The sequence below is a fragment of the Pseudopodoces humilis genome, chromosome 3, assembly GCF_049639895.1.
Source record: "Pseudopodoces humilis isolate 2021_Gansu_Grassland_sample_001 chromosome 3, ASM4963989v1, whole genome shotgun sequence".
Lineage (NCBI taxonomy): Eukaryota > Metazoa > Chordata > Aves > Passeriformes > Paridae > Pseudopodoces > Pseudopodoces humilis.
Window position 1 is genome coordinate 46,901,975 of NC_142202.1, and position 25,421 is coordinate 46,927,395.

The window sequence follows — 25,421 nt, forward strand, 5'->3', positions numbered from 1 at the left end:
TTATTACATAAGCAAACTTGCAAACATGAAAGACTATTCTTCTGGGATTTTATTTTATTTTTTTTAATGTATTTGTAAAGCACTTTGCAATTTAAGGTGCTTCATAACAGAGAAAAACAGTACAATATGGGATGTAAAAATAAAAATAAGTTTTGCTAGATTAACTTATTGAAACATGCCCGCATGCAGGATATATACACATATATGTATATTGAACTCCTGTGTGTATGTGACCCTCCAAAAACGCCAAGCTGGTCACCTACCAGATATCCAGTTGCACTGGCACAGGGGAGAGAAGACTGAGTATTGTTGCAAACATAACCACTGCTTTGCACAGTGGCAAGACAAAGGCAAGATGGACCAATACCTTTTTCTTGGCCTGTAGCAGCTCCTGGTAGGCACTGGATCGTATAAAACGAGGATAAGAATCACTTTTCATCAGTTTGTAAATGTGCTCCTGAAAAGGAAAAGAGGAGCTGTTACTCCCAGAGAAGAGGACACATGTAAAATGGGAGGTAGCCACATGTTTCGGCTGTGGAATGTACACCAGCTAGCACTATTATGAATAGGAAGTATTAGAGGAGAGCAGGTTTCAGCTCTGAAGCTAAGGCTTAATTGCTTTCTATTCTTAAAGCCAAAATCCCACCCATTTCTTATGTATAATTATACAACACGCCTATCTTTAATTTATAGACCAAATTTTCCAGTACAAAATTATTTTCTAAGAATTGACAACTGAGTCCTAGCTTCAGACCCCTTACTTATTAGTTTAGCTAAGTGATGACATTACGAGCCGTGGGTCCTTCCTCATCAGATTTTCTGAATTAGGTTCTGGAGATACTCTTGTGATTTCAGAGGCTAGGTAGAGCTACTAGGTTTTCAATTCAGCGACACATATAATGCTTAGGTTACTGAGGATTTCCCCTGGCTACTCTTGAAAACATCCTTTGACAGATGTTTAGTCTGCTCTCCAGCAAACAATATAAAAAGGAAAATACATATGTAAATTGAAAAACTGTTCCAGGCTAATCTAATTTTCAATATATTAATTCTTCAGCGGATTATGAAAATTTGGAAACCTTCATTCAAAAAATAAATGAAAAGTGCAGCTTAAAAAACATTTAATTTTGGAACATTCTAATTTCTGAAAAAGATGAGAAACAAAAAACCTGTGATGTAGAACACTTGATAGTTCTAGTTCTGATTACATGCTAAAGATTTGTAGAAAAAGCAACCAGAATATAAAACACTCTCAAAAATATTTTTTAAAAATCCTGAATCACGTTAGCTATCTTCATGGAGTTTTTCTTTTACTCAGATTCTATTTTTTACTGTATGAAACCTGTAGCCCAGCAATTGGGAAACAGCAAACAAACTAGAAAGAAAATACTGTTTCCCAGCTTGATAGTGCATAAAATTAGTGAGCACAAAAAACCCCAAAACAAACAAACAAAAAAAACACAAGCAAAACTCCCCATACCTTGTCTGAAAATTAAGGCAAGGCAAAATTAGAAGTGATATTTAATTTTTGCTGTATTAAAAACCATAAAAATGATTCTAAATGTATTTCATCGTATTTCTTACACTAAGCAGAGAAATTCTGATGTACATTCAGAACTTAGACTGGTTTATTTGGAGCAAGTTTTTTTCACTCAGTGTCTGTGAAAGCAGACAAAGAATGCAGTTAACAGAGAGCAAAAAGTGGTGATAGGCATTAAAATTTAATTTCTGTACAAGAAATATGCCTGTAAAAGCAAGAATAAATTGGGCTGCATTATTATTGTTAATGTACACATTAGCCAGGACACATTAATGCACATATTTAGTGCAATCAGGCTATTTTTACATACATGTCCCATTTTACTTATGTGTCTGCATTTGACATGGAGTTTCATCTTTCAGTATTTCCAGTCCAGAAATGCTTTCCATACATTTTTAACAACAGTTAAATGACCCACCAACTGCCAGAATAGCATACCAGCAGTCTCCTTCCCAGCTGGCAGGTCAAAAAAAGCCTGTTGCAGAGGCAGAGCCCTAATCCTGACAAAACCCTTCACCTCAGACAGGACACTTTAAAGCTCCTGAAGCTTCAAGTGAGAACTCAGCAGGAGCAGCCTGTCCTTTTTCCAGAGAAATTAAGGCTTCCAGGTTTAAGGTTTTTTGCTGAACTTGATGAACTAAGCAGAGGTCCTCTCCAGGTGGCAAAGTCCTGATTGCATAAATACTGAATACTCCAAATCTTTTATAAATGAAGAACAAAATTACAAGATAAATCTGGCAGTAAAAGGGTATTGAAATTTTACACTTACTAGGCATTAAAAAAAAACATAAATAATACTGACAAGGAATTTAAATGTCCATTAGTCACTTTACTGCAGAGACATATTTTTTTAAAACTTTCAATCTTGCTCTATTGTTTACTTTAGCCTTTTATGTCTTTGCTATACACTGCGTTCTTAAATCTCCAGGGGTCAGCAGACACAAGCAAAACCTGTATGTTTGGTTTAATGCAGAGTACTTCAAAATAGTGGCTATTTCATAGGGTCTAATGAAAATTTTATTGTTTCTTCATAGGTTGCTAGTCTCATAATGGAAAAATGAAAAGGAGGTAAAATTGTTCCACTTCCTATTTAGGGAAGAGGCATTCTCCCAAAAAATGGAAAGCCTCAATTCAATTCCCTTCTCTCCTTCATGGGGCCATTAGCAGCTCCCAAGATGATGACCTAATAATCAAGATGCAGGAAATTCTGCAGGGATATAATCTCAGTCTCTCCTTCTGATACCATTTCACTTTGCATTAATAATTAAATTTTCATCACTGGGCTGCTGATGAAAATGGAGGATGATACCAGTTCTGCTACTTTTACTGTGGATCCAATTATTTTCTGTTGCTTTTCTCAGAAGTCTTCAAAGATGAAATAATAAGTTATAAGTCACATGAAGTGTTGCATTTAATACAAAAGTATTTAATTTTTTCTTCACTATATTCTTTCCTCTATTCAAAGTCCCCTTGAAAACTCTATTTCAAGCACAGAAGTTTCATTAAGAACTTCTCATGCCTCATGAAAGTAAGAAAGTTACACATTTGCATTGCCAAAATGGCATTTTAGGAAACAGAAAACATTAATTATCATTTACTTCCCAAATACATCTCATTTCTGTATATAGATTTCACTAGTCAATATTCCTTTTCCAATGTCCATAAACACAACTGCAAACTGACCTGAGCATCTTCAAATGTGTATCTTCCAGGTTCCTTCACATTCTGAGTGGTTTTGTCATAACTTTTTGAATCTAGGTTGATAGCGCTGGGTGCACCTGGAGCAAGAAATTCTTGCCAGATTTCTTGGACGCGAGCAGGAACTTCACGGATTGGCCTCTTCTTCAGGTCTTCTACTGCTAACCAGAACCTACGGCACAACACAGCACCTTGACTTCCAGCTCAGGATAACCACTAATGAAGTACTCTTGCTCTTCCTTGCTCTTAAAAAATAAATTAAGTAACTGAAGTTTTCATCTAGATATGATAAAATAAGAAAAGGCTGAGTGATTTTATGTTGGGACCAGCATTCTGGTATACTGTCAAGGCAATCAATGCACCTGAGGAAGCAATTATTAGAAGGCTCTTCATGGGACGGATAGGAAATCTTCATTACTTATGTATGGTAACATGCTTACAGGAAGATCCTAGATTTAGCTGGAATTAAACTGAGACTTCATTTTGGCCAAACCTCAAGGGCTTATATTATTTATAAATGGACCGCTTTTTGACCTTCCTTCAAAAGCTAATAATTATATACTGGCTATCTACATGAATCTCTGAGTCCTACTAAATCCTAAACCATGTAACTCTAATTTTTTACCCAAAAACCATGCATACATTGGAAAAGCATTTGTTTTGCTAATTATAATTTAATTTCTCTTTTCAGCATTCCATTCATATGCATATTTTTGCTAAAAATGCTGAATGGAATTACATATTCTCTCTTCTCCTGCTGAGCAAACCAACGCTGGGCAGCCATATATAATGCAGCCAGTTCACTGTATCCTCATTCAGTCTGGAGAAAGATCACTAAAAAGGTCTTGAGCACTTTATGATCATAGCTAACTAGCTGTAAGCTTTATTTCATTGTTCCTTCTATTGATGTTCAGACTGTCTCATGGAACAAAATAACCCTAAATTAATTTAGGATCCCATTCTTAGACATGGTTCAGACCTTTTAGTTCTCCCCCAAATCCAAGAACTCAATGGAAGTTTGACTTCAGTAAACATGCAATATATACCATTGCAACTTTTCATTATTGTTCTGACACAGCTATGAAATGGATAAGCTGAGCCTTGAAGTGATTTAACTTTGAAGTCAGCTGGATTTTCCAAGGCTCACAAATAAATTGGGTGCACCTTTTAAAATGTGGTTGCACCCTGCTTGCACTGTGAAATCAACTTAAGCTTTCTTAGCTGAGTTCAACAAGGATGGGATAGAAGAACAGTGAAACTGTACTCAGACCCCCAAGAAAGCATAATGATACCACCCTCAATCCAAATTCTAATTTGATTATTGCAAAACACTTAAGAGAGGAGAGTAAAGCATAGCAAACCTTACAGTATTCCTACTACCAGATATTCTTGAGAAAAATTACCTTTCAGGAAGCAATTATTCCTTCACAGTCCTGTTTTGAAATTTCTTTGTAGCACAGATAGTATAGTCAGCTTCTCACTGCCAAGAAGACTATTTTAGGTATTTCTACAACCTTCAATTTCAATAGTACATAAGCATAATTTTTTCATCTAAAATTCTCCAAGAGACAGAGATACAATATTGTCCCAGTTTTGTAAATATATTAATAATGTAATAATGTACAGTGGTTTCTCCAAGGTCACAAAGTGGATCTGTGCCAATAGAACTCCAGTTTCAAAACTTGTGGGTAGCACCACTTTTATATAAGAATTGAACATAGTTCTGCACAGAGCAGAATGGGGATGTATCCTGGGAATCTGATGGCAATGCAGCAAGGAGAAATGCCTGATAACTCAAGTTTCAAAGCTGCAAAGCTCACAAACTCTAATTCAGTTCACTCTCTCAAATTTGGGCAACCTACTTTGGTTTCCTTAAGCTGCTTTCAATATTTGCATTTAAAAGCACATATCCTGCAGTGCTAACCCCTTCAAGCGCATCTTCTGGGATTGACTGATTACTCATGTATCTCCAAGTCAGGTAAGGAACACAAAAATTAAAGGGAAGGATGCTCTTTGCAAACATGCATTTTCTATCTCCCTGCAGACATCCTGTAGATCTAGCTCAGAGATGTCACTTCCTTTTTTTGTTCCATTGTACTACTGCCAATAATTCAGGAAGTCACTGCAAACATGCCTTAGGATGCTATTTTTTTTGTAAGCAAACTGGTTTCATATAGTGGGTTATAGTCATTTATGGGGAAATAGATGGGAGATAAATTTCAATAAATTTAACTTCTATGCTTGCAGCATATAATATGGAGGTTGTATAGACCTATTCTTACAGGCTAAACACTGGTTCTTTGATAGATTAATTTAATTTTATCCTTCTAACAATAGCTTTCAAAGACTCTAGTAAAAATATGAAACTCTAAATATAGAAACCTCTCTAACAGTGGGAAGAATTGTGATTTCTGTGTTATGTCTAGGGTGCTTATTTCACAGCCAAGACACATTTTTAGATTTTGATCTACTTATTTATCTTTTAAGAAAAGATGCCTGCCCTCCTCCCACAGAGTTGAATTCAAATATTCAAAGTTAGGAAATGACAAAAAATAGGGCTGCCCCCTCATGCATTTTCAAAAATTACTTTCTCCAATATCCCATGGCAACCAACAGCACAGATGAAGTTGAAATGGAGTCAGCAAGACCTCAGCACAGGGCCTCAAATCAGAAGAGCTCCCTGTACCATTTTGCAGCTCTCTGCCTCATGAGCTGTGACCAGAGCAAGGGAAGACTCCTGTAGCAGAAAGGACACGGTCTGCAACATTAATTGTGTGCAAGGGCAGGAGAGGGGAGAAGGGGAATTGCATTTGATGTAATGGGGCAATGATGTACACTGACTTGGTGCAACTTAGTGTAAGGAACTAGAACTCAGCTGCCCTTGGATGAAACTGCATCTCCTGTGGGTGAAAGTTTGCTTTTGCCATGGAGACCCTTTCTAGCAGATGCTCAGCACTGTTTGAACAGAGACCTGAGTAGCTGAGTGTAAACCTCGCTGCTGTCTTCTACTCCAGCATTTGGGCTGCTGGAGTCACACAGCATGCTGGGTCACACAGCAGACACACAGCAGAGTGAGAGTGTGTAGTGTATGGTAGTAGTACGTCCAGCCACATGCACTGGTAAAACACATGTTGCAAGATATCTGGGGATTATGTCCTACAGCTGGATTGCTTTCAAAGCCATGGTGGCCTCATGGATGAATAGCACAGCTGCAACACAGCTTCTGTCCCATCAACTGACCTAAATGTCAGGTGCAGCCAGATTCCAGACCAAGCTAATCAGTTAAATTTAGCCCACAGGAACAAAGAGTGGGAGAAGGGCTGCAGTGGTTCTCCATGAAATGTGTGAGGTACAGTCAGTGTGGAAACACTGAAGTGAGAATTATGTGAACTTAGCACTCAGTGCATGTGACACAACAAGTAAGAGGCCAGACTTTTCAGCATTTTCAGAAAAAAAGCAAACAAAATCCTAAACAAACTCTATTAACAGAATCATGTAATATTTTTCCAGCGGCAGGGAACACCGCTCTCAGATTTCTAGAGTCCACCTTGCCAACTACAACTTCAAGCTTCAAGGCATAGTAGAACTGAAGGATTTCATGAATATGACAGAGAAACTCATTAAAGCTTGCAACTAGTTCTTTCCCATCTACTCTGCAGAAATGGCAAAATTGCTGGCACTTGATATTTAAGCTTGAGTCTGAATGACAAATAACTCACATGCAATTTCAGCTTTGAGGATTAAATTTTGGTCAAGTTCTTAGCATCCACAACAGGGCCTCATAATCACCAGTGTAAAGGATAAACACCTCAAAAAATGTCAGCCTGCAGGGGAATGGTCAGACAAAAATTATTGAGGGAAAACATCCAAATCTAACAAATTTCTTAGTCCCTCTCTTCTTTTTCTGGATAACAAGAATGCAAAGTCCCTTTTCCCTACTAGTCACACACTGCAGACCTAAGAAATGAGGATCAAAGGAGGGGGAAAGGGGTCCAGTGGCTTTTCCTTCTGTGTATCATGGAACCTAACCTGTCACCACTCTCCACTAACCAAGGAGGTTTTTCAGTCTTAGAGCTGCTCTGGAGATCAAACCCACTACAATACTGCATTAGGATTTGGACAGGCTTTCAGGTTGGCAGGTCAGAAATGATTTAATCTTTACAGGCTCCAATTCCTACAAAATAACCACTTGGGAGCATAGTCAGCATATAAATATTAACTTTCCAAAGAATTCTTCTGCCCTACAGAAAAAGGAAGGACAAGACGAGGAATACAGTTTCCTACAGAAATTAAAGGAAGACATTAGGTCTCCAGGTGCCATGCTGCAGTAAGTTTGATTTCATAAACTCGTTCTCTTTGAAAAGTACTTTTTTTAGTACTTGGAAAACCTTGTGACCAAGCTCAATAGTACTGGATCATACTCAAATTTTAGTCTTGTGCATTTAAAACAATGCTCACCATTTTTGTAATAGGCATTGGGAATTTCATAAATCTATTATCCAAAATATATGTTAATTTAGCTATTTGTTCTGTGTATTGAGCAGCATACAAAACAATTCTTCCAAAAAATCTGCATGGTAACAAGAGACCACAAGTCATACCCTGCATTAGGTGAGTGCAGAATCCAACCTGCCAACTGCAGGCACACTGTAATGAAGTTACTGCACTGATAGAACTGCTTAGACAGTTTTATTCCTTTGCTATGCTTTTCAAAACTCCTTCAGAGAGTGAAATACTAATAAGCTCCATTTACAGGCAAAGATAAAAGCACAGAGATACAAAGTAAGGGGAAACCTGGTTATATTCCTGATCACTGCACAATCCTTAATATTAAATCACAGCTAAAGTTCCTTCATCCCTGTTGTGTTCTTTGAGACAGGATCTGTATCCACCAAGAATGATATTGTCAGATACTTCAGTTGAAGTTAATGTACCTCTAACACTGGGATTTTTGCTATATAACATCATTACACTTGAATAGAAATGGTGTATCTGGTAGACTTATCATTTCACTGTTTTGGTACTTGTTTCACCAAAATGAGGTATAAAACATCTAATCTACTAATACTGAAGCTCCTGTCATGCCTGCAGTCCCTGCTGTATCCTGTGTACTTGGCTTGAAAGCTCAAAAGCAGGGTCCCAGCTTCCTATCCAACTATAGGCTTGGCAGTGTTGTACATTTTATGATTAGCTCTGAAAAAGTACAAGAACCAGCAACTGATTTGAGTTGAATTTGTTGCAGTGGGAAGATGTGGGTGGACATAATTATTTTTCTCAAGGTGGCTGTCAAAATAAAAATTAAAAAAATACCACTAAAAACCTCCAAATTACCATGATGGGGTTAACAGGTGAGCAACAAAAGTGGTCGCCTTCTAAGGTTTATTTAGTGGTAATGCTTTAAATCATTAAGCTTTTAACTTCTGTTACTGACATCTAAAACATTTTGACAGCCATGCACAACAAGCTTTACAAATTCATGTTTTCTAACCCAAATTTAGTATGTGAACCTAATGGATTAATTTCCCTACAGTTTGGGAATTTACAAATATAATTCTGAGCTTCTGAGGCAGTTTTCCTTCAGTTAATTATCACAGAAAGCACCTTTTCAGAGCAAATTTATCCCCTGCCTGGCCTTTAATATCATATCCACCATTACTCAGACATTTTATAATGCCAATTTAAGAATTTAGAGGAAGAGACAGAAGAGTAGATGGCATGTCAAGGAATCATCTCTGAAGAAATTACGTGAGAGAATTTTTCTAAATCAGTTACTTGCAGTTTGCCTGTATTTAGTGTTGTAAATAGGATTAGACGAAAGAGTTAGGGATTATGCAGTAACAGTCTAGTTGGCAGAGAGACAAATTAATCACAGAAAAGCACCAGAAACTGCAGCACACACTGGGCTCAACAGGTTCATGTTTGAACAGCTGCTCTCCATAATAAATTACCAGGATGCTCTTTAAATAATAATTTTTAAAAAATACTTTTCCTTTTCTTGTTATTATTCTGATTTTTAAAAATTCATTTTACCAACTGGAGTTTTTAGTAAGAAAAATCTGCATCTGTGACAAATTAAGTCATACACATACAGGTCAGGCTGTATTTGTGATGCAAAATTAATGCTTGAATATGAACACGGTCAGCAACTTAAAGAACTCCAACTCTAATTATTCTGCTGACAAATTTAAATTAACAACAAGGGGATCTGTGCAATTAATCAGCATTTATAAATCAACACCATAAATATTAAATGCTGCTTGTAAGATGCTACAAAAGCATAATTTTAGTATGAATAGCTGTGCTGCACCACTTTAGAGTGAAAATTGGCATAGGAAAAAAGTAGGTTAGGATTATTCTGAGTTCTAGAACATAAATGCAAATAGGATTTATACTACTTATGTTATTGGAGAATGGAAAGTGGTATGTATGACATCTGACAAGAAGGTGGAATTAAGAGAAAAACATGTTGCCTATATTTTTGTACTATGCTCAGCTTAATTTGTCTGTCTATAGAAGGGCCGTTATTAATCTCTCTGAAATACGACTTTCTTAGAACAGCAAAACAAAACATGCTATTAACCAATGGATGGAACATCATTTTTAAAATCAAATAATTTTTCCCCTCACTTAAAAGTAATTCTGTAAATACACTTTCAAAAACATGCCCTACATGCTTCATACTCTAGGAACACTTTTCCATTTTACAGTTAGTGAGGAATTTGAGAGATAGATGTCACCCAACTTCAGCTGTGTCACATGCACAAGTACTAGAATATTGGCAGAGATTTTCAAAATGATCCCCAGAAACCAATGATGAAACCTGATGAAAGTCTGTAGATTTTACTTTTAGATCCTTTGTTTATTTTTAAACTTATTTATTTTCATTTTACTCTTTTCATAATATTTGATTAAATATATTGAACAGGCTTTGAGTCAGTTTTATACCTGTTTAAAAGACAAGCTGAGAGAAAAGCTCTTACATAAGTAGTTTGACCAAAATTTGAATATGAATGGAAAAATATGCTTCATGTGAGTCTCTGTTAACTATGTTAATATTTCTCTCAGCCTGTACATGAAAGTGGGCAGCAATCTGCATGAATTAATTCCGAAAGGTGAGGAAAATTTTTAAAGGGGTCAAAAATCGGAAAGTATCAGGAACAAAAAAAACAAAGCAAAAACCCAATATAACTTACAAGCTATTATAAAATAATGTATCTCTCATTTACCTTAAATTTTCTGAACTGAATTCTGACTCCAAGAATTTCAGAAACTGCTCTCTTCCCACAGGGTCTTTCAAAGCTTCATCCATGCCAAATCCCCATCGTTTCACTCTCTGCTGTCCTGGCTCTTTGCTACAGAAGAAAAAACAACAGAACCCGAATTGGGCAATACCTCAGTATTCTAATAATCTAACAATTAATTAAATTATTAATCATAATTTAGACTGACTCCTAAAGTTCCATGGTTTTCTCACTTTTTTCTCACTGTGCAATGTTCAGCAATGAGCAAACAGACTGCTAAGATGAAGGTAATACACAGAAAAATAAAGATTTCCAACCAGGAATGTTATCAGAATCAAAAAACCTTTTTTTCACCACACCAGAAGCCTGGAAACTGGTTACTGTAACATTTCACACAGATTTATTAATCTGTAGGACTTTCCATCTTACAAAACTGTAAAACTTTAGAAAGACCAAAAGGGTACTGCATTGCCCTTCTGCCTCAGTATTTTCCTGCAGTACCTCTTTCTGAAATCTTCACCTTTTCAGAAAAGCATGTTATACTCCCTTACTTCCAAAGAAGAAATAAAATTATATACCTTGCCTCCAGTTCCCAGAAAGTGGTGTCATCTGATATCCAAGGGTTTGAGGGATCAGGGGGCACAAGAAAAGGATCATATTCCAAATACTGCTCTGTATAAGCTAATAGACTAGGAAAACAAAAGCATCAAACATTGTCATGTCAGGAGGAAAAGAAACCTGATCGCGTTACCCTGGTTAACAAGTTACCTTGCAACAATTGAACCATGGTAATTGTGTGTGCACACACCCAGAAGGCAGCTACTAGCTCAGAGTGAAATAGGTTTGCACAAGCTGTTTGAAAGTGGACCATTGAAGACGGAGGGGTGACTCAGGTCTACCTAGAGTAGAAATAAGCTTCCCTAATACTTCCACATAGCTCCATTTAAGGTTCCTTTAGGCATTAATGAATTAGATCATACAAACTCTTCCTTGCACATTTTTTTCCATAAAGGAACATGTTTTATATCCCTGTGGTTTTAATCATCGGTTTCCTTAAAATCTGTTCTAAAACACTGCATGTTACGCAGATTATATTTATTAGCCCTGCAGCTGCTAGTACTCCTTTTATTTTTTCTTAAATATAATTAATATTTTTATTATTTCCTAATCAAAGGACAATATTCCGAGGTTTGCTTTTTCAAAAATAAATACTTCTTTTCCACATTTTTTTAATATCAGGAATTGGTCTGACTCAGTTGCTCACACTAAAACTTTGCTTGTGTTCTGGTAATTTACATCTCCATTCTCCTTACTTATGCTTGCTTTCCTTTGGCCTCATAATTTTTGTAAAATTATTGCTAAGTGAGGACAACTATTCTTTCTTTTCAATTCCTATTATATTTAGTGTAAATTATATTTCTACTGTTCAGCAAACAAAAAAAAAATCTTAACCTGCTCTCTTTATAAATAAATATTTACATGTATTTGCACATGTATGCACACATTCACACATATAAGCAGATATATATACACAAATATTTATTGAGAAGATGAAGAGCAATTTGTATTTGGCCTTATTTTCTTTACTAAGCCCTATGCAGCTCAATTTTCTGTAATGTTGGGCTTTTTGTTTGATTTGCTTTCTAGGCTCTTCCTGACAAATTTTGGTCTTATTTGGAGACAGATTCCTACCAGTATTATATCTCTGACCCAATCTGAGCCCAAACTCACATTGTTCAAGCACTGACTGAGCTCCACACCAGCCAGTTTCCTTGCTTCATCAGTGAATGAATTCAATCCTTTTGAAATATCAAAACAATAACCCCAGACCTATTCCCATTTAGCCTCTCTGCCAATGAAAGGTGAAACTTGTGATCACTTGGGCAGAGGCTCTTTCAGTGACTTAGGTTTATCAGAAATGTATCATGGAATATCTGGAATATTTTTATCACTGAAAAGAACTTCATACTTCTCCACTTAAAGTAAACTCTCATCAGTTATTTCTGTGACATCTGAGCTCCCATGTCTCTCTTTGAAGAGCTATTTGCTGTGAATAGCTCTTTGAAGCTATTTTATACCGACATTTTCCCCAGTAGTTATCATTCTAATTGAAAAAAATAGAAAATGTGACAATATACGTACCTCTCTGCAACTTTTGACATTTTTAATCTATGTCTGTCTAATTGCATTTGCCAGTGCTTAATCTGCAAGAAAGGAAGGCAAAGAGTTTTATATGTAATTTATTACTTGACTCTATTTCTATAACTTTTTTTATTAGGGCTGTAATCGTACCTTAATTTATCCTAGGGCACAGAAGAGAAATATATCTGAATTAAAACAACATTTCACCAGTATAGCTCTAAAATAAATGGAAGTTTCCATTAAATAGAAAATATCATACAGAGACAAAAAATGTGCCCAACATAACATAATTTTCCCAAAAGGTTCATCAACAGAAATCCAATTAGCCTTTTTTTAGATTTTTGAGGAGAACTAATACTTCTTCAGACATTTAACTTCTCCAGACTCTAACATCTCACAAAGAGTAACGAAGTTTTAACAATAGATACATGTGTGAACCTGCACGGAGTAGTAAGTATGCTCCCAATAAATAAGAAATAAGAGCAAGCTGAAATAAGAGCAAGCTGTCTGCAGCTGAAGGGGCTAAAGGGCTTATTATACGAAGAACCTACTCAATGGCCTACTTCCCACTGCTTTGAGGTGTTTAATGCATGATACAAAAAGTTCAGGTTTTGTCTCATTAATTTCGATGAAGTTATGTGCCCAAATCCATATGCCTTGAGATGAGGAAAAGGTTCATGAAATGTTTGCAAGAGCTGTTTTGAATAACTCCCCAGTTACAATAATTTTTGGGTGTACGCCTAAAAAGTTATTTCCTAAAAAGTTCATTTAAAAGTACAGGTTTGTAGTTAAGTTCCAAACCTCTTGGTGTAGTTCATCTTCTGTGGGTGGCTTAGTCTCAGGCACTGGCGTGTGCGTAGGGCTGTGACTTCGAATGTCGTTTTGTAAGCCATAGACAGACTATGCAAAACAATATGGAACAATGACAGCTGCTTTCAGACAATGCTTTCTACACACACTCATAGTAACTGTGCTCAAGGAGTTAGCCAAGATCATCTTTTCCTAAAGAAACTGCAATAACCCATGCACTCAGATTAAGTCGTGCTTCTCCACTGGAGTGTAAAATAAAGACTCCCAAACTCCCACAATTCCATAAAGCCACACAACAAAGGATCTACTTTTATTAGGTCTCTATATTAGTATCATAGTAAACATGGGGAATGACACTGAGAGATGCTATTACAGTAAGTGGAGACCACTGGTAGGTGGAACATCCTGAGAGGTACACTGACACACAGATTATTTGGATGACTTCCAAAATTGCAATTACTTCTAGTAAATTACATTAATCTGGACTTTTCACTATCATAAATAAGCCAAGCTAAAACTTTCTCTAAATCCACTTTCCTTCTTAAAACATACATTTCTATGGGTCAACATGCAAATGAACCTCAAAGGAAGTACTTTAAAGTGGGAGTCAGTCTACATGGTTATGTTGCAAGGGATTTAGAAGTGTTGAGCCAATCCATCTGTACATTCCTAGAGAAGTTATACTCTAATTACAACCTAGTTTAGACAGAGCTAATTTCTTCCCTAATTTCCAGTCATCCATTTGGGGCATAACTGTAAAATAGAGACACTCTTTTCATTAAGACTAGGACAAAAACTGCTGTTAGAGTTTACTCTGAATTTTAATTTTGTTTTTCCTTAATTACTGACAGAAACATTTTTATATGCTTGATTCAATCTCCTAAACAACATGAATAAAGCATGCAAAAATGAATTTTATCTTCAAAATCTCTTTGTATTTCTCCAAGAATCTTATGTGATAGCATTCAATTAGCATTAGCAAATTTGTTAATACTAATTCAACTAAAAGCTTATGAAATATTAACATACGTTCATGCATTTGTTCCTTGCAGCTGTAAGAAAAAAGTGCTTTAAGAAGTTATGGAAATTCATTCTATAAATTTCCTCCACCTCCTGCTTTTGCTATAATAACCATACTTACCTTTCTTGTTTTATGTGGATTTCTCATTCTTGAAGATTTTTTTATATCCACTTCAGTAGTGTTTACACAGCCAGGCTATTAAAAGAAATAGAAAGAAAAGCAAAAGTCTAAATCTGTGAAGGAACTCTGAGCTACTCCTCTTCAGTGTGCAAGACTGAAAAATAATTCCACACCACGAAATTGAAATAAAATAAATTGCTAAGATAATGGAAACCAGTCCGTTTCTGCTTTGGTTTTGCCAAGGAAGTAATTCATTACATTCTAGCTATCCCTCTAAGGAGCATGGTTGACTTAATGAAACAAAATAAACAGAATTATGCAATATTCACCTCAGCTGTGAACCTCAGGCTCACTTCAGAAGCATGTGGTTTTAAATTTTTAATGAGAATCTCCCTTTAAAACTAATTTTTTTTTTTTTTAAAAAGTACCAAAATGGGTTTTGTTTCTTCAGAAAAGAAAGGAAAAAAACCCAAACCAAAACAACAAAACAGGCTTCTGCAGCCTGACCAGAAGATTGACAGTCTAAATAAAATTACTCTCAACACATCAGATTTGGGTTTCAATGGTTCATTCTTACAACTCTGTGGCCTCCCAAAGCACACAAATAGTTTCTAGTTTCTCCTAATTCAACTTCCTTTGACACTTACCTCTAACTACAAAATCTATGTGTAAATCTGCTTTTTACCCATTCCTGGAAACAAATAATATTAAGTGTTTTGCTCTCAGGTGAGTTTTATCTGTTGATTTTAGAGGGATTACATTTGACACTGAGTGGAAACGACAAAATCTGCTCTCTTAGTGGGAGCAGATTTTTAGTGCAAGTAGGTTGGGATTTTTTTAATGGAAGTAGCTAGATATTGAATTTACTTGCCCAACAGCCAAACTGGACTTATCATTGATCTAATGATACAAACTCTGTCTTCTTATCATAATGGAAAATGCTTGATGTGACTGTATATTTAACATGACAAAATTTTAAAAATTTCTTATATAGCCTAAGAATTTCTTACATAGCTAATAAAAAAATAGCTTTCACTATAGAGAGCAATAGTACTTTGCATCTGGAAAATATTCTGAGCAACAGACTGATTTTTTTTTTAATCTAATATGCTTTTTAAAAATAAATAAATAAATAAATAAAGTTTCTGTTTTAAAGTAATCAGTTAGTGTGCATTTGATTGTATAACATTTGAAGTAGAAACAGTTCCTCATTGCTAATGATAAAAAGTAGACAATACGCTTAAGACTGCATCTGACACACAGAACTGGGATGGTATCTTTTGTGCTTCTGAACAAAAATGGGAGGTTTTGAACTCAGAAATAACTTGCAAATCTCAAAGAAAAAGGTTGAAAAATACAAAGTTCTGCATGATGGTCAATTTAAAAGCAGAAAGCAATTTCCCAGGGTAGTATACTGAGATATAAAGTTTAAAAAGAACAAGTGCATCTACTTTAGGATTACAGCAGCAGCTGGCAGTGAAGAAGGCAGGGGCTTTAACAACATCTACAGCCTTTGAATGTAACAATTGGAATAGCAGGCACACTTACATAAGGCACAAACTGTTATTTGTTCAGTTTTCAGTTATGGTTTGTTAAAAGCACGTCCTAAAAATGGAAAGGGGCGGAACAAAAGGCATAAACCTCATCTAAAGCATCTTGTTTTTAAAGATTTCAAGCCCACCAGCAGTAAATTGGTATGGACAGATCCTGCGACTTGCCTGCGTAACTTACATGCCAGAATTGTGCAGATTGATGCCAGGGGGACAAGAAATTCTGGGACACTCATAGAAATGACATAAGGGCAAAGCTTTTGCTGGTTGCAAAGAGGCCCAACCCAGTCCTGAACTTCTACAGCACTTAGTGGATACTTTCTGACACCTGGCTGTTTAAAACCTCTCATGCTGAAGTGAAGTTGCTCAGGTGGGGGCACACAGGAGAGGCTGTGGGGGGAGAAGCTGGACCAAGGTGGGACTGAAGAGAAGCGAACAGGACAGCAGCCCCAGGAAGGTGGAGGCAGGGAAGCATCAGGAAACTCCAGTGCAGAAGGGGAGGTGGCTAAAGGGTGCATCAACTACTCTGACAACCTGGGGTAACAATAGGAGCTTAAAGACATGTATCACTATACAACACTGTTCTCATAACTTCATTTAAATTATATGACTGGAAGTACTGAATGTAGATTGGGACACAATTTATTTTTTCTCAGCTGAAATATATTTATTAAATTATACTTGATACAAGATGGGTTTTATTGTTTTTCTGATGCTGCTAAATTTCATCTGTCAATGTTTAGGAATAAATATCAAACATATTTTCAATTAAAATAAACACAAAAAGTTGCATTATATGAACATTTTGCTAAAATAACTCAGTCTTTTTGGGAAAACCTTTGCTGGACAACATTTAATTTTATTTGTATGCCCTCATTAACATAATAAGTATGTGTTTGAATACAATTATATCCAGCTGTGTTTTTGTGTTGTTTTTTTAACTGTACTACCATAGTTCAAATAGTGAGATGCCTGTCAGAGTGCTCTGCAGCAAGAATCCCATTTAGCGTGTGGTATATAATTTGCATACTAATACTGTAAATAGTTTTCAAACAAATTTCCTGGAAGACTCGAGAACTCCTCTATATGTATAAAAGGAGAGCTTATTTCTTTCAGGAGTAATGTTCTGTGTGAAAACAACTTCCCCCCAACACACACAAAGGAAAGCCTTGTGACCTTCTTGAATTTATCATACAGCAAGATCATAACCAGGGCAGAATCTAGTCCTCATCAATTTTTAAATATCTGGGTGAAAAACTGTCATACCTTCACTTAGGTTTTTTCCATCCATCTTTCAGCATGGACTTATCTCAAAGTACAAATGCCCTTGTATTAATTTAAATCAAAGGACAGGTCAGTCCAGTTGTGATAAATTCACTGGATATAAAAGGATACAGATAAATAATATTTAAAAAATCCACATATAGAGGAATTTCAATCCCTATTTCAATTATAGGATAACAACATTAGTAAGAATCCCAAGCACCACCACTTTCTACTGATGCTGTCTAGGAGGATGCATACCAGGAATCTGCTAAGAAACACAAAAGAAGGAAGAAGCCTTGTCTGTAAGCAGAGGAGGTGCCAGAACGTACATGCTTTGATCTGGCTATCACCGGCATTTGAAGCAGCCATCTGAGATTACACTGAGTTAAAAAAAATCCATACTGATATTGATGTTCTTTCCCTGCTAACTGTGGCAACAGTGACTAAATGAATTAAGGCCTTCTAATAGTGCTACAGTGTATTAATTTTAGGAAACCTGCAACAACTCTTCGGAAGAATTAATTATTTACATTAAATGGCATGCCTGAGCCATGGTACATTTCCATCCAAGCAGTGCAGAGGATGGAGTATTTATAGTCTGCTTGCTGTACAAAGTTGAACCAACTACCCTTCTTATTGCCTGGCCATATAGCCCAAATCAACAGCTGTTAATGCCCTTTTTGCATAAAAATTTCTTCGCTATGATGTAATTCTAAAAAGTGCAAAATGCTCAATAGAGAGTAAATTAATATTTGTAATTAGGTCAGCTGAAGTTTTGATGTGTTTTTTTTCTTTCTCAAAAAAGATGGCAATTTAACTGTGAATCGACTTGAGCCAAAATAACCAGAAGTTTTCTTGTATCTGAGACAAATATACCCCTGTATGTGGGAGGGAATAAGCTAGTGCATTCCGATAGGCTGGGAACTGTCTGTCTGTGTTGCTGCTCTGTAGGAAATGATCTGAAGGAGAAGCTGAACATGAGTCAGCAGTATCTCCTTGCAGCAATGCAGACAAACCACATACCCAGCTGCACTAGCAACTTAGCCAGCAGGCAAAGTGCTTATTTCTTTCTACTCAGCATCGCATGGAAACTTCCAGAACACCAAGACTACTTTTGAGCTCCACAAACAACATAAGAAATATATTTCAAATGGGAAAATCCAGTGGAGGAACAGACTTGTTCTATGCTTGCAAAAGGGGAGAGCTAACTGCTGCCTTTTGTGCCTAGAGAGGGGATTAGAGAGCACCTTTTCCAAAGGTGCACTGGAAGGACAGGAGACAGTAATCTGAAATTGCAGTAAAGGAATTTCCAGTCAGCCATAAAGAAATATACTTCACAATAAAAATAAGAGAGGCTGTGGAATATCCATCTTTGTTGATTTTCAAAACTTCTTTAACCCAAGTGCCTGGACAATCTTATTCACCTTAGCAGTCAGCACTGGTTTGAGCAGGAAGTTGGACTAGAAGACCTCCAGAGGTCCCTCTCAGCCTACTTTTCTGTGGTGCAGGCTACTTTTCAGAAGCTGCAGGGACTGAAATTCAAATAATCCACTTTACAGAACACTCCAATCACACTGGTGTGAAATTCATCTCTCTACCTTCCCCACCCCACAAGAGCAGAGTGGAAACAAGACTGGTATTAGCTTCCTTACTGCTGCCCCGGCCCTGCAGCAGCCTGTGGTGTGCTCTCAACCCATAAAAACAAACCTCAGGTTGATTTAAGGAAATGTAATTTCACAGTCTCTTTAGCTAAAAATACATAGGTGCTATTTAAAATAATTGCCTCATTTCAATATGCACACCCATAAATTCAGAGTTCATTAAAGCAGTAAATATTTAGGTAGATTGATTCACATACCTTATGCAATTTCATTGCATTTCAGTGTCAATACACTGTCAAATAGATACTTTTTATTTGTTTTGCAGGCATGGGCTAACGTGTTAAGTGTAATTGAAAAATACTAAATTTCAAGATCTCCAAGCTTTCAGAATTTAAAGACTGTAAATTTAAATTATGGACCTGGGTACACAGATGACAGGTCATCTCTTTTACTGGAAAAGATAAAGTCAGACACACAAACATAAAGAAAAAGCAGAGATCGAAATCTTTCTTTTACATTATGTGAAATAGAAGATTATCACCAAAAAAATTAAGCTTAAAATTTGAAATTTTCTGAGTGTCAGATGTTAGAGTTGGATTCTGCAACAATCTATTCTGCTATTTCTGTCATTGCTGCTATTCCTGTCATTTTTCTAGGAGTCTTCTAGCCCTCAACAGTAACTATTCATATCACTTTCTAAAGTATAGAAAAGGAGCTAATTAGGCAGTGAGTGATAAGCAGAACAGCAGAGTTCATTTTGTTTGTAGGTTTTCTATTCCAGTTTACTTGTGCAGCTATCTGAACAGTGCACAGTTAAAAATCAAGGGGAGTAGATTATAAAATGGAAGATTACAAAATAAAGGAATGAGGAAAAAAAAATCAGTGGTACTCAGCTGAAAAAAAATCAAAGGAGTTATTAGTTGGAAAAATACCCAGTTTGACTCTGTTAATGTGGGAAAGATTGTTTTTTCTCTTACACAGTCTAGCATCAAAGGAGACATTAAAATCCTATACTGAGTAAGTTGTCAGTAATGGCTAAAAACTGAGGCTTTCATAAAGAAAAACACAGGCTACATTCTTCTGAACTGCACCAATTTTTCATTTCACTGAGATGGAAGTTATTCGAGTGTGCAGAACCCACTAGAGCTTACAATGAAAAGGTGAGGTTTAAATGATTATCACTGTATTCTGGGATTTTACCTCATTTTACGCACTTCAGGATCAACAAATAAAGAGGCTTTTCCAGTGGAAGAGCTGCATTATTAAAACCTTTGCTGGTGCAATAGCAAGTCTCAGAGGAACGTTCCAAACATAATGAGTACAAGTGGTCAGGTCTTTTAATAGGATTTGGAAAAATGGCTGTTATCTTAAGGTGCAGTCAAAGGACAAAATTTCAAAATCAGATAAAAATTTCAGCAAACGCATGTTTTTAAAATGTAGCTCACTTTATAATTAGAGATCAATGAACCTCAATTAAGTGATGAAAAAAATAGACCCAGAAGCCATAGCTGCCAGAACCTGCAAATGCATAGGGCCATGCACTGATAGTGCTGCTAGGGGAGATCTCACCAGCCCCTGTTATACCACCCAAAGCAGCAAAGACAAACCAGTGATCACAGGAACTGGGCTACAGGAACCACTTCCTTTTTAGTAGAAAAAGGTGCTGTTACTTAAAACTGCAGAACTTAATAATGGGGTTAATTTACAATCAACTAGGCATACCTAATCTGAATCCCTATTATGATCCTCCCTAAAAGTGTATGTTTTAATTAGTATTTCCATTTGGTTCAGCAGTTCTGTGAAAGTAACTCTGAGAAGCCAAGTGTATGAACACTTGACAACACCTTTAGTAACAAGATCCCAGTAAATCAGCAGATGTCTGAAGAAAGAGGGAAAATATTATCCTGAGTTTAAGTATTCTGAAACAAGCGGTGGATTTTATTTTTTCATTATGCAGCACAATCCCATAACTACAAACTCTAAACTAAATTGGATGGGTCTAGCTACTTAATGATTGTATTATATAATGTTATAGCACTTAGATTTTTCATACACACGTACAGTAGTATAAAATGAAATTACCATACTACTTGTAGTGGTACCATAGTTCAAGCTTCTGCACAATTAATTTTAGCACAACTATCTCTGAAAACGTGCCCTTTTGATTCAGATGTGTGACTGACAAACATGCAGTGTGACCGGACTTCCAACACCTGCTGTTAAATCACAGTGCTTTTGTGGAGGTCCCACTTGCATTATAGCTCTAATGAGAAGCAAACACAGAGAGACTAATATTTGGAATACAGTCCAACAGCCATGGTAACCGCAAACGTAAATTGTAGTAAGCGTGTAAGTTTGATGACTGCTTTGGAAAGAGCTCCTATCAAGACTTCACCTCTCTACAACTCCAGATCAAACTTCTAAAATTAGCCCATTATGTTACTAGCTTTTCCTACAGACTCTTGTCTGTTAGAAATTGCCTCCTCTCAGAAGTACAGCTGTATCTTTCAATTACCCCCTATGAAACACAATTTTCAGGGAGTAAATCCCAAGACTGTTCTCAATAGATTCTGTACAAGCAGGATTCATATTTTATTTCTAGAGGCCTCATAAATTTGTCAGATAATCAGGGCAAAGTTATTAAAACCGGCTTGTTGTATCCTTAGATATTTTCAATATCAACAGTCTTTTAATTTTGTATGTATTATGCTTCTAAATGCTATCTTTTTTGGAACTCAGGATAGGGTAAATAACTGCAATGTATGGATTCAGTGTGACACTAAAGTAAAGGAATACAACCTGGAACTGGACTTGTGTAGAATAACCTCAAATTTGTTCATATTTCTTAATACAAATCTATTTTTAAAACATGCAATAGATCTGTAATATGCTGCAAATACAGCTGAAAATAGTGATCTACAATAAAGTAGGATAATGGAAGCAAATTAGTTGTACACAGCTTAACAGCTAAAACCAGCTATCAGCTGATATTAATATAAAACCTACTGGTTTTATTTACTTAATTAAAGGCTTTTCATTTTTTCTTATTCATTTATTGGACTGATATTTCAGACCACAGAATGTTCAATATAAAATCTTATTGAGCTTCTTCCTTCAAAGGAAGAGATTGTCTTAATTCATAGGAATTAATAAAAACTTTGTTAGGATTAAGTGTTCTCTTGTGTTGAAGGTTTCAGTAGAGAATTACGCAGATAGCATAGAATGAATTTAAATGCTCAATACTTCCTCAATAGCTAATTTCATTTTGACTCATTAAAGAACAGAGAAAAATAATAAAAAGTTACAGACTTACTTGTTAAACTAAAATGAATGAGCAATAAACCTCATTGGGTCATACACTAGAAATATATTGATGGAAAAATCATGAATTTTGCATAAGTCAAACATACTGTAGAGATCCCCACATGGAGGACAGAAAACTTGCCACTGGACCCATTAGTAAAATTAGTACATCCTTTATGCAAGGATTGATTGGGAGATCACTGACTACTACCAAAATAACAGTAGTTCCACTGTTCTGAAATGGACCTAATCAGGACATAGCAAGGTGTGCAATTGACAGATAAAAGTTCAACTATGAGCTGTTTCTCTTATTTGGACGAGACAAATGAGGTTCAAACATCATCAGATAAAGGAGAGACAGTTGATCAATTAGTTTGATCAAACTTTAATTATGTTCTCTGCAAAGTAAAACTCACAATTTTCAAACTAAGAGATGTGAAGTCTCATGTAGTATACACTTTGGGATTGCTTTAAATTTCAAAGACTTTTAGCATCTTTCCAAAATAAAGAAGCCTACACTACATCGATTTCCACTTTATAGTTATTTGTCTTCTTAAACTAGAGTTCAGATCTCTTTCTTAAGTAGTATCAGACACACAAGGAATTCCACTGGCTGTGCAAATGAAAGACCTGTTTGAAACAGGAGAGAGATACAGAGAATTTTTCAAGGAATATAATACTAATAAATGAAACCATGAAAGGTATCCATAGGAGACAGCACATCTTGAACCATGATGGCGGTCATGTTCTCACATATTTGGTTGTTTAAGGACAGATATTCTTGAGAGCTGAGCTTCCACCTTAAGAAAACAAGATTTGATCACTGTTTGGTTTTTTTTTTAAATTAGTAGTCTGTTTGTTACAGAATTACATAATATGCAAAATGCATAAGAAAATTGTGTTAAAATTTAATTCTCGAGACAAGTAATACGAAATTAAAGAAGCTGTACCCAAAAAAATACTACTGCATTGAAGTTCTATGCTTAATTCTTCTTGCAAGTTGATTTAATTTCTAATTAGTTTTAATTTATGATATACCATTTCAGATTTGTGGTGACTGCAGTTTCTGGTTTTCAGAACCAGAAATTGTTGCACAGAAATTAGTTCCATTGTATTTATTCAATGGTATATCAGTAGTATGAATTTTACTTAAGGCTGTATTAAAATGATTTTTGTGTACGTGAAGATTCCAGTATTTGTGACACTATTGCACAAGGAAACTTGTTAAATTTATCTGGTTTTTTGCCCCTTTGCTAAATAATTAGATTCATTATTGCTTTCTCCATATTTTTTTTTTTTTTTTTTTTTACCCCTAAAGGCAGGAAACTGCTGTTTTACAGTCTCTGTACAGAAGAAATTTAGGATACTCACTTGAAAATAAGTGGCAACAGAACAGTCTAACACATCTCTGAAAACGCTGATGGCAAATATAGGTGACATTTAGAAGTTGATTATATGCCTTTTGACTTATAAGATCTTCGACAAAATGCTTTGGATTAAAGCAGCAAATTTAATTCCCACAGATACAAAGATCAATGCAGAAACATTGCATTTATAAAAAAAAATTCCTTATACTTCTTCAGTTTACTTTCCTAGCTCCACACAGAACTGGGTCTTACTCAAAACCATATTGTCATATCATTTTTCTTGGTGTCCTTCCACCATCTCATCAATTAACTCTTTCACAACCTGTGACCTCTTAATTTTAACTTCCAAAAATTCATTTTGTTACACTGTTGCAAGAAACTTGGCTTCTTTTTCCCCATCTGCCCCACCTTTACTCAAGTATTAGACTAAATAAAATGTTAAATAATGTGAGCACAAAATCTTCTACAAAGGTCTTAGCAGGCCTGCTAGAAGGTTTATAAATATGTGTCTCAATTACATGCAAGTATGGATCACAAACATTATAACCATTTTTTGAAATTAAAACATTGCACGAGGCTTTGTTTCATTACTAGAAGGGCAATTATCTGAGAATGACAATTTCTGTTTTGGCTGCATTCCCTGTCTGCTTGTAAGGATATATGGTCAAACAGGTGCAAAAGAAGACATGAAAATTATGTGTCTATATATCACTAGAGAAGTTGGATGGCATGATTCACATTTGCCTTCTGAAGCTGTTTAAAAATATTCAGAAAATATTATGAAAAAGTAGAGAGAAGGGTTCTCTGGCTAAACAAGTGACTGGCCCAGAAAAGACTAGTACTGAGTGTGAAATGCAGGCATGCACCATCTTATCTTAGGGAAATTCACTGTTTTGACAAGTCTCTGAGGCTGATCTTGAAGGACAGGATGAAATAATTGTTAAAATACAAAAGAACCACTTGCCTGGCCCACAACACCTGGTAATGTTACCTGCCAGGTCAGATGTCAAGGGTCATGTTCAGACCACATAAAATACAATTTAAAAAAATAAACAGAGAAAATTAAATTAATGGATATAGAGTCTCATAAAAAGAGAGAGAAGCAGAAGGTGTGGGACATGTGACAAAGTTTTAATTATTTGAAGAACACTGTTCCCCTAGTTAGGTACTAGGAAACAATGGCAAGGAACACCCAAATCCAGAAATTATACAGATTTCTGAATTTTACAACAACAGCGAATTATCATAAACCCACCCTTGCTTTTAATCTTACTGCTTGTCCTTACTAGACATACTCACCCCAGATACTTTGCTGTCCTGTATTAAATCACACAAATACTGCTGTTGTTTTTAATAAAATCATAGAATCATCTAAGTTGGAACAGAACTTGAAGGTCATTAAGTCTGACCTTTATCAATATTTTATATCCATTTTTTTCCCAAAGAGCCAAAATAATCACCATAGTCCAGAAATGGGAATAGAAGTCCTGTGGATTGGGTTTAACCAAGTTATAAAAGGCAGAATGGAAGAACTGGCTCATACTTTGACTCATGCTCATGCTTTATCAAATCACACTATGACTAAACCATAGACAGAGTTTAAACTTTGGAGAGGTACACACACCAATGCAGTTTTCTAGTACATCTGTTGCATATTTCCCATCTTTATTTTAAAAGCAACTGCACAGAAACCTGCTAAATGTGACTGTAATACAACCAGCACAGACTGATGGCAAAGGTCAGAGAGGCCTTGGAGAAAACC

At 35.9% G+C, this 25,421-nt stretch overlaps 1 protein-coding gene across 6 annotated transcripts in view; it reads right to left on the bottom strand.

The window, feature by feature from the left end:
• Window positions 1-25,421, bottom strand: part of RGS7 (regulator of G protein signaling 7) — a 241,731-nt gene that overhangs the window by 27,699 nt on the left and 188,611 nt on the right. For all 6 annotated transcript variants that reach the window (XM_005518509.3, XM_088052710.1, XM_088052706.1 and 3 more), the window contains 7 exons: window positions 14,573-14,647; window positions 13,423-13,521; window positions 12,622-12,683; window positions 11,058-11,168; window positions 10,465-10,590; window positions 3,224-3,410; window positions 368-457 (listed from right to left, as the gene is read on the bottom strand). In XM_005518509.3, the coding sequence (XP_005518566.1) occupies window positions 368-457; window positions 3,224-3,410; window positions 10,465-10,590; window positions 11,058-11,168; window positions 12,622-12,683; window positions 13,423-13,521; window positions 14,573-14,647 (750 nt within the window). The remainder of the gene's footprint in view (window positions 1-367; window positions 458-3,223; window positions 3,411-10,464; window positions 10,591-11,057; window positions 11,169-12,621; window positions 12,684-13,422; window positions 13,522-14,572; window positions 14,648-25,421) is intronic.